This window comes from Corapipo altera, unplaced genomic scaffold (genome assembly GCF_003945725.1).
Source record: "Corapipo altera isolate COAL_440 unplaced genomic scaffold, ASM394572v1 128, whole genome shotgun sequence".
In the NCBI taxonomy this organism is placed as follows: Eukaryota; Metazoa; Chordata; class Aves; order Passeriformes; family Pipridae; genus Corapipo; species Corapipo altera.
Window position 1 is genome coordinate 303,544 of NW_020885061.1, and position 9,729 is coordinate 313,272.

Here is a 9,729-nt window from a genome sequence, read left to right on the forward strand (position 1 = left end):
GTGTCCCCTCACACCCTCCATGTCCCCTCACACCGCCCTGCCCTTCATACCCCCCATATGCCCCCACATCCCTCACACATGTCCTCTCACACTCTCCACGTCCCCTCACATCCCCTATGTCCCCTCCACACCCTCCATGTCCCCTCACACTCTCCATGTCCCCTCACATCCCCTGTGTCCCCTCCGCACCCTCCGTGTCCCGTCCCCTCTCTCTCCCCTCCCTGTCCCGTTCCCGCCAACTCGCGCCACCCGCCCCCAGCAGGGGGCGCCATCGCCCCGCACTGAGGGCCCCGCGCCGAGGGCCCCGCGGTCGGGCCCCGCGCTGCCGGTGCCGCCGGTGCCTCCGCTCTCCATTCTCGCCCCGCGGTCCCGCCCGCCGGGTGTCCCCGATCCCTCACCGGGAGCGGGGCCGCGATCCCGGCGGGCACAGGCACACACGGCGGCGGGCGGCATCCCCGCGGGCAGGCAGCGCGGCGGGCAGCCGCGCGCGGACACCGCGGGAGGCCCCCGCGGCGCCGCCCGCCCTGCGCGGGCCGGTGGCGGTGCCGGGACCGGGATCAGAGCCGGGAGCGGGACCGGGAGCGGGACCGGGATGCGGCTGCGGTGCGAGGTGGAGGTGCTGAGCCAGCTCCTGCCCAGCTGCGGGCTGCAGGGCCGCGGCCGCGCGGCGCGGGCGCTGGTGTCGCTGGGGCGGCCGCCGGGCGGTGGCGGTGGCGGTGTTTACCTGATGGTGTGCACGGCGCGGGACCGCACCGGCGCCCGCTACAAGGTGGGCACGGCGGGGCAGGGCGGGGCGCGGGGGGTGCCCGGGGCGGGCGCTGACCGGCTGTGCCCGCAGGTGCAGCAGAACGTGGAGCGGCTCTTCACGAGGTTCGTGGAGCAGGGAAAGGCCACGGTGCGGCTGCGGGAGCCCGCGGTGGATCTGCGCCTCAGCAAGGTGCGTGCGGGACCGACCGGGGGAGCCGGGGGGGCTCCGGCACCGCGGGGCGGGAAGGGATATCAAATCCCGTGTCATACCACCCTCTGCCATGGGCAGGGACACTTTCCACTAGCCCAGGTTGCTCCCGTCCAACTCGGCCTTGGACACTTCCAGGGATCCAGGGGCAGCCACAGCTTCTCTGGGAATTCTATTCCAGGGCCTCCCCACCCTCCCAGCCAGGAATTCCTTCCCAGTGTCCCATCTAACCCTGCTCTGTTTCAGTTTGAAGCCATTCCCCCTTTTCTGGGCTGTGTTCTCTCTTCTACTTCTTCAGGACCAGAAAAGTCCATTTTTGTGTTGTTCTTCAAACCTTTAGAGAGAAATTTTCTCTTTTTTTCATTCCTCTGATACGGTGTTGCTGTTTGGCCTTAAATTCCATTAAACAGTTGTTCCTTACCATCTTTCTAATGGGAAAAAAAAAAAGATTACTCTCATTTCACTGGACAGTCAGTGCCCACTGTGGCTTTCAGAGCACACCTGGGTCAGGGCAAAGGCACCATCCCACTTAATGCCAACACAGTGTATTTATTTGCAGTTCACAGGAGAAAGTGGTTCTTAATAACGTTTAAACTCACCCCAAAAATCAAGTATTACCACTAAATTTTCTTGTCGCTTCTTTCTGTGCCCGTAGCAGGAATGTTTTGTAGCCCTGTAGGAGAGGGGAGTGGGACAGGTTTTCCTAAACCTCAGAGTTCTTTTCTGAAACCTCTGAGTCAGGATGTGTAAACAAAGGCAAATAAGGTTGACTGGTGGTTTGGAAAGCAGTTTGGCTTTCTGTTGTCTTTCTGTGGAAAGCAGCCTAAATGTTATGAACCTGTTAAAGGGTTAAATGGAAAAGGAGGAGCCCAAATCCAACTAATTTTTTCCCCGCCAGAAGCCAACGTGCTCTGTGTCCTTCAAAAATGAAATCTCTTGCACGTTGCATTAGATCCAGAATATCTTTTTCTGCTGCATCCTTTCATCTCAATTTTGCTGGAGAGTGAGAAGTCAAAAAGTTTATCTCACAGTATTCCAGATTCCTCTTGCATGCTCCATATCCAGAACCCAAATTTAAGATGTCTCATCAATGCACATTAAACTCTTTTACTCAACATCCTTTCTGTGGCTGAGGCTTTTATTTTGCATATGCAGTCAAATAGGTTTGATCTTTATTGCCTTAATTTATCTCACATGAGCATCTGGAATTATATCCAGCATCCTGTGCTGGGTGTTTATAGTACATCATGTACACTGTGTACATTATGTACACCCTCAGGGACTTGGTCTAAACACATTTAGGAACAAAACTGCCTTTCAGGTGCAGAAGTGGTGTCACAGGGCTTGGGTGAGTCACAGCAGGGACACAGAGTGACAATCTCTGGGCTCCCAGAATTGTGCCCAAACTCCAAGTTTGTTCTTTTCTTTTATGGGTACAACGTGCTTTTTATTTTAGAATTCACTTTTTAGCTTAAGAGCCTGTCAGCTGCACATCAGCTCCAATAGAACCTTGCTGAAAAAAGCAGAAGAGAAGTATTTGGTGGCCCTCCTGTTCATAAAAGTGAATTATGTCAGTACAACAGGTACATCAGAGCTTTCTGGATCTTCATTTAAAACACAGGTCACCTGAACCTCTGTCCTTACTGAGAGTCAGTTGAAGCCTAAATGGCTTCCCACTGCCAGAGGGCAGGCTTAGATGGGATATTGGGAAGGAATTCCTGGCTGTGAGGGTGGGGAGGCCCTGGCACAGGCTGCCCAGAGAAGCTGTGGCTGCCCCTGGATGCCTGGAAGTGTCCAAAACCAGCTTGGATGGGGCTTGGAGCAACCTGGGCTAGTGAGAAGTGTCCCTGTGAGACTGGATGGGCTTTAAGGTCCCTTCCAACCCAAACCATTCTGTTATATCCCACCTGAAGCATTATTTGGTCAGTTATTTGGTCCATTTTCCTCTGGCACAGCCAGAGCTGTGTGTGGCCAGAAGCACTGACTTAACCTTCCTTGAAGCTTTCCACCTTCCTTTTGTTGAATTTAGCCCCAGCTTCCATCCTTTTCCTTCCTAGCAAGTTCCAGAAATTGTCTCAGGTTTTAGGCCTCTGTTTTCCCCGTGTGTGTTCACAACTGTCCCTTTGTCGTGTTGCATTTTAGGGAGATCCCAGTGCACTGGGGGTTTTTTTTCCAGTGCTTTATTTTCAGCCGTGAATTCAGTGCTTTGTTCCTCTCCTGGGTGCTGCAGCACAGTTTGATCTGGATTATTCCAAGAGGTCGTGTTTGTTCTTAAACGCTGTAAACAGAGCTGTTCCCTGTCCCATTCCATCGCCCTGCTGAGTTGGTAGCTCCTGATACGCACAGGGAGGTGTCAGTAACAAACGAGCAGGAGGATAATGAGCTTTTAACTGCACGACTGTGTTTTCCTGCAGGCAAATGCCAGCGATTTAAAGACTTTCCTTTCAGCCCTGAGACTGGCTCACCAAGGCACCGACGCCGGAGTTCTCCCTCTCTCCCCTCTGGTCCCGGCAAAGAACTCGGAAGTGGAAAAACCCAAGACGAAAATGATCATAACTTCCAGGAGGGACTATCCCCTCACCAAGAGCTTCCCTTACTCCCTGGAGCACCTGCAGACCTCCTACTGCAAGCTGGCCCGGGTCGACACGCGCGTGCTCTGCCTGAGGAAGCTCCGGAAGCTGGACCTGAGCCACAACCACATCAAGCAGCTGCCGGCGACCCTCGGGGACCTGGTGTGTCTGCAGGAGCTGGACCTGCACGACAACCACCTGGAGTCCTTCAGCGGGGCCCTGTGCTGCTCCAGCCTGCAGAAGTCCCTGCAGTTCCTGGACCTGAGCCAGAACCGGCTCCGAGCGCTGCCCCTGGAGTTCTGTGAGCTGCGGGGGCTGGTCAACGTGAAGCTGGATGACAACGAGCTGGTGCGGCTGCCCTGCAGGGTCGGGCAGCTCAGCCGCCTGCGCTTCCTGTCGGCCGCGCGCAACAAACTGCCCTTCCTGCCCAGCGACTTCAGGAGGCTCTCCCTGGAGAACCTGGACCTCTTTGGGAATCCTTTTGAGCAGCCCAACCCGCTGGTGCCCAACATCCAGCTGAAAATCCCGTTGACTTTGTTGGAGTGTGCTGCCAGAGCCACCATAAATCACAGGTAAGGGCAGCGTGAGGTGCACACCTGGCACTGCTCCCTTCCCGCCTGGCACTGCTCCCTTCCCGCCTGGCACTGCTCCTTTCCCACCTGGCACTGCACCCTTCCCACCCGGCCACTCCCACCTTTCCTCACTTGGCTGTTTCTTTTCCCCTCAGTGCCTGTTGCTCATCACCTGTTAAAATTCACAAGGTTCGAATTCCTTCGAATTCCACTTGTAAAATCATCAGGAAACGGGTGCCTTGGAAGCATTTAGGCAAAGCTACGGGTTGAAATGGTTTTATCCACCGGGGGGGGGATAAACAGAATATTTTTGGCCAGCTTTGGGGAAGAGAATCAGTTCTACAACCCTGACCCACTTCTGCTGCAGGCTTCTCCCTGCCATGGGTTTTCCTGAAGCTCCTAGTTTCCTTTGGTGTTGGAGTGAGGGCGTTCTGGCTTATTCAGAGAATCCCAGGTCTGAGGTAATTGTGAAATCATCATTTCACCAAGTAAATATCACCCTGCCAGGCTGCTGTTCGTTATCAGCTCCCTCCTCTTCCCTCACACCGCTTCCATAGCTCCACCCGCGATCCTTGGCGTACCGGGAACCTTCAGGTACCATCTGCTGCTGCTCCCACTCTGTTCTGGGTGGAAAGGGAGCACAGAGATGGAAATTTGGCACAGAGGAGGGTGAGAGACAGGCTTGAAGTGTCCCTGATCTCCATCCTGTGCCCGCTCCTGCCTTGGGGGTGGGGAGTGCCCCACAAACTCGGGATAATTGCACAGAAATCTGCACCAAAGGCATCCACGGGCACACCCTGAAGGGAGCTGAGCCAGCACATGTTCTGGGCCAAAACACCCACTTCTGACCTTGCTGATTTTATAATTAACCCCCACGTGTCTCCTTTCCCAAGGTTATATAAATTGCAGTGGGTTCGATGTAAATGTTAAGGCTTTTATAGAGGTTTTCTAGAGAATTCAATCCCTCGGTGCTGGTCAGGTTTTAGTGCTCGGTTCCTGTAAAAACCTTGAGAGAGGGACAAAACAGAAGGAGGGAAGATGCAGAATAAACGTTTGGAAATCAGTCTTCATTCTGGGAAAGTACCAGAGCTGTGATTATGCTTTTCCTGACAGGGGAAAAAAGGGTGTCCTGAAATTAAGGTGGTTAAAAAAAAAACCCACAGGAGTTTTCATAATGTGAGTGCTGGTGTGTGGAAAGAATTGGGAAACGTGTAGGTGTAGGCAGGATGTGAGTCAGTGGGATCTGAGCCTGGAGTGCCTGCTGGGCACTGGTGATACCCACACTCCAACTGAACTCGACAAAAACACTTCAGGGGAATCATTTCTTTTGTACCCCAAACTTGACCCTGCTCTGCTGTGAATTTAGGAAGAAGCAATTCCTGCTCCCGACTCTGGATGTCATTGGTGACACGATGGATGGAGGGAGCTGTGTATCAGGAGAACCTTCATTTAAGGCCTGCAGTGTGGCACTGCTGCAAAAAGGCTCATTTTATCTCCCCTTTCCTCTGAGTTGTGTTTTCGTGTTGCTTCCACTTTGTGGAAGAGAGGGAGGAGTAAACTGTGGGTGCTGCGTGAGGCCAGGGTGAAACACAGCGATCCCCCTGGGTGACATGAGGGAGGAACAGTATGTGCCCAGTTGTCTCATTAGTCTTAATCTTCACTTAATTCCCTAATTCTCATTATGCTTAATCTTCTTTTTAATTGCCTAATTGGCTGTGCCCCAGGCTGTCAGGAGTGCTGTTGTCTCCCTCTTCAGTGTCTCCAGGAGTTCAGGTCCTTGGCACTCGGGTGGGTAAAGGGGGTGCATGTTTTCACTGGCTGTCTTGGAAAGTGGTATTTAATTCCTGACCAGTCCAAAATCCCAGATTTTCCATGTCTGTGCTCTCGGAATGCTGTCTCTCCCAGCTGGTGCCTGTGCCTGTCACCGTTTCTGAGTGACACAGGTTAATTTTGCAGTGAATTCACGCTCACTCCTCTCGTTCCACAGGATCCCTTACGGTTGCCATCTCCTTCCTTCCCACCTTTGCGAGGATCTGGGAGTGGCTAAAACCTGCCAGTGTGGAAGTGCCTGCCTGAGCAGCTTCATCCAGATCACGGTGACCATGAACCTGCACCACGTGGCTCACACCGTGGTGCTCGTGGACAACATGGGAGGGACGGACGCTCCCATCCTCTGCTACTTCTGTTCCCTGCACTGCTATTCCCAGTTCCTGGACAGGCACCTCCAGAGCAACGGGTGACCATCGCTGTGGGTGCCAAAGCTCTGCCCAGCAGAGATCAAACATCCCTCTGGCAGTGAGGGGACACATCAGCCTGACCCGGTGCCTGACTCTCCCTCCACCACTGGAATGTCCCTGTGGTCGGAATGACGAGCGACGCGGAGCTCGAGCGAACCTTCCCTAGAATTGTGTTTTGCTTTCCTTTTCCTGTTCCCAGGCTTTGCTCGGAGCGTCACGGCAGCTCTCTCAGTTTTGTGGAGGAAGGGGTTCCTTCTTGGGAGTTTATCCCACTCTTACTCGCAGGTGATGCCCTGAGCTCTGCCCATGGACAGTGTCTGCGTTGGCTTCCTCGCTGGACTCGGCTCTCTCCAGCTTTTTTACGTGGAGGAGAAATTAAGGCCCAAACCGGTCATGTAATTCCAGGTGCTTCTTTTTTTTTTTTTTAAAGGTTCTCTTACAACATTCCCACTTCCAGCAGGGACCAGCACTGCTGTTTTTTTACCAGAGCAAATGGTTTTTTTGGGGGGGTTTATCTCTTTGTGATACAAGAAACGTCTTTTTTTTCTAAGTATGCGCCGGAAACTTTGTTTCTTAAAACTCTCGTGTTTTAACGATTCTTGAATTTGTTTCACCTTGTCGACCTATTAAATTTTGAAACCCTTCTACTGACGTGTGGGTTGTGTTTTCTCTGAGGAGCTTTTCCTCCACTGTATTCCAGGGATTTCCCCGGTGAAGACACAGAAATAGTGGGTGTATCCACAGGCCCTTATTTCATGTCTTGTCAGCCGGTCCGTGGCTCGGGTTGGAACAAAAGTCCCTTGAGAAGCCTTTAGGCATCCCTGGAACATGTGATGGCTTGGAGGGAGCACAGTGCAGTTGTTTTTGAAGTGGTATTCAGTGCCTGCCAGGGGAGGTTTAGATTGGATGTTTGGGAAGATTCCTTCAGGGAAAGGGTGGTCAACATTGGATCAGGCTACCTCCATCTGGGAGGTGGTGGAGTCCCCGTCCCTGGAGGGATTTAAAAGCCCTGTGGATGTGGCACCTGGGGACACGGGTCAGTGGTGGCCTTGGCAGGGCTGGGGGAATGGTTGGAGTCAACAATCTTAGCAGTGTTTCCCAATTTTAATGATTCCATGAATTACAGGCTTCCCATCTAACCAGATGCCAGCCAGAGCTAATCCCTGATGCTGCTGTAAAAGGAGAGAGTTCTGACTGCAGCAACCTGGAAATTACTCGTGTGGAAAAGCCCCTTTTAGATGGAGCACGTGATTAAGAGGAGGAAGGCGGAGGAGGCACAGAAATTTGGCCTCCTGTGGGACTCCTCGGGAATTTCAGATGCAGATCTGGGGGGGGGGGTGCTGTGCAGTGGCCCAGAGCCTCCCAGGGAACCAGGTGTGCTGGGAGAGGAGGAACCCACCTGTGGGACCCTCCCAGGGGAGCCAGCTGTGCTCCCCTGAAGGGAATGTCATCCCCAAACAGACCTGGCTGCCCTTCCTCCTCTGAAGCCACAGCAGCTGGCACAGTGTGGAGGAGGGTGGGAGGTGCTGGAGCCCTCCCTGCACAGGTTCTTCCCCAGCCATCACAGAATCCCAGAACAGTTTGGGTTGGGAGGGACCTTAAATCCCAACTTATTCCAACCCCTGCCATGGGCAGGGACACCTTGCACTAGACCAGGTTGCTCCAAGCCTTGGACACTTCCAGGGATCCAGGGTCAGCCACAACCTGTCTGGGCAACCTGTGCCAGGGCCTCGCCACCCTCCCAGCCAGGAATTCCTTCCCAATATCCCATCCAACCCTGCCCTCTGGCAGTGGGAAGCCATTCCCTGTGTCCTGTCCCTCGAGGCTCTCAGCTGAGCGATCTGGAATGTGTTTATCCATGTGCTGCCTGTGTGACAGGGAGCTCTGTTATCCCAACTGGACAGTGTTCCAGCTGCTGGAGTTTTACCCAGGATGTTCAGTTTGGCTCTGTGGAGGTGCCTTTTTGGGGCAAGAAACAGTGAAAAGGGTGGAAATTAGTGTTGATGTTCCCTCAGCCCCTTCCTGTTGGTCCCAGGGGGGACAGGGTGGGACCCTCCAGAGCGCCCTGTGCCCGGCACATCCCATGGAATTGGCTCCAAATTCCACAGCTGGCCCCTGCCCACCAAGGAGAGGGGCCGGGACATGAAGTACAGAGTCAGGAGAGGAATTCTTGCCATTATTTATAATTATAGAGTTACTTCATTATAACTGTGTAACATGGAACTATTTGTTACAGATTATCCTTCTAATTCCAGAATTACTCTTGCCTTATATTCCTGAAAATCTAGAATGATGATGCATTATCCTTGTAATGATAGAATTATTTTATTATTTATCATTCTTGAAATTCCAGAACTACTTTCTTAATTTATTCTCGCAATCCTGGAGTTATTTTCTTACTTATTCTCACAGCTTCAGAATTATTTTCTTGTATTCTTGCCATTTCAGTGATTTTAAATGCATTATTCTTGCAAGTCTAGATTTTTTTCTTGTATTTTTGGCTTTCTAGAACTGTTTTCCTCATACATTTTTGCAAATATAGAATAAATTACTCTTGCAACCCTAGAATTTATTTATTGCCATTCTAGAATGAGTTTTGTATTCTTACCATTCTGGAACAACTTTATCATGTTTTATTCTTGCAATCCCAGCATAGTTTTATGTTATATATTATTCTTGCCAACCCAGGATGATTTTCTCACCTTGTTCTTACAATTCTAGAATTATTTCATTTTACTCTATATTATTCTTGCCAATCCAGGATGGTTTTCTTACCTTGTTCTTGCAATTCTGGAATTATTTTACTCTTGTGTATTGCTCTTCAAAGCTATGGAATCATTTTATACTTGCGATTCTAGAATTAATTAATCTTAATCTTGCAACCCTGGAGTGAATGTCTTAATTCTTGCCATGCTACACCGTTTTTATTCTCTTAATCTTTCGAGTCTACAATTACCTTAATCTTTCAAACCTGCAATTATTTTACCTTATTCTTTCAATCCCGCAAGGATTTTATCTTATTCTTCGAAACCCGGAATGATTTTATCTCATTCCTGCCATTTCCTCACCTTACCCTTGCCGCTCCAGCATGATTTTTACTGTGTTATTCCTCAAGCACAGAACTAATTGCTCTTATATATCACTGTCTCGAATGCAGGCTGGTTGTCGGCGCGTTCCCAGAGTTATTTCCCGCTGCTCGCCCCGATCCCTCAGGATTTCCCCGCCCGCCCCCGCTCTGCCCTCACGGCCCGGCCCCGCCCCCTTTTCCGGCGCCGCCCAATCAGAGCGCGGCGCGGCGGAAGCTCGCGCCCGGTTGAGTGACGGCCCCGGCGGCCAATGGCGGCGCGGTGGCGGGCGCGGCGGCGGCCAACGGGGCGCGGGAACGTGTGCGCGCG

General features: G+C 52.1%; 1 protein-coding gene across 1 annotated transcript; it reads left to right on the forward strand.

The window, feature by feature from the left end:
* Nucleotides 1-524: 524 nt before the first annotated feature.
* Nucleotides 525-6,981, forward strand: LRR1 (leucine rich repeat protein 1). The gene is made up of 4 exons (XM_027668980.1): nucleotides 525-769; nucleotides 839-937; nucleotides 3,370-4,097; nucleotides 6,085-6,981. The coding sequence occupies exons 1-4, from the start codon at nucleotides 593-595 to the stop codon at nucleotides 6,335-6,337; spliced, it is 1,257 nt and encodes a 418-aa protein (XP_027524781.1). The 5' UTR covers nucleotides 525-592; the 3' UTR covers nucleotides 6,338-6,981.
* Nucleotides 6,982-9,729: the final 2,748 nt, after the last annotated feature.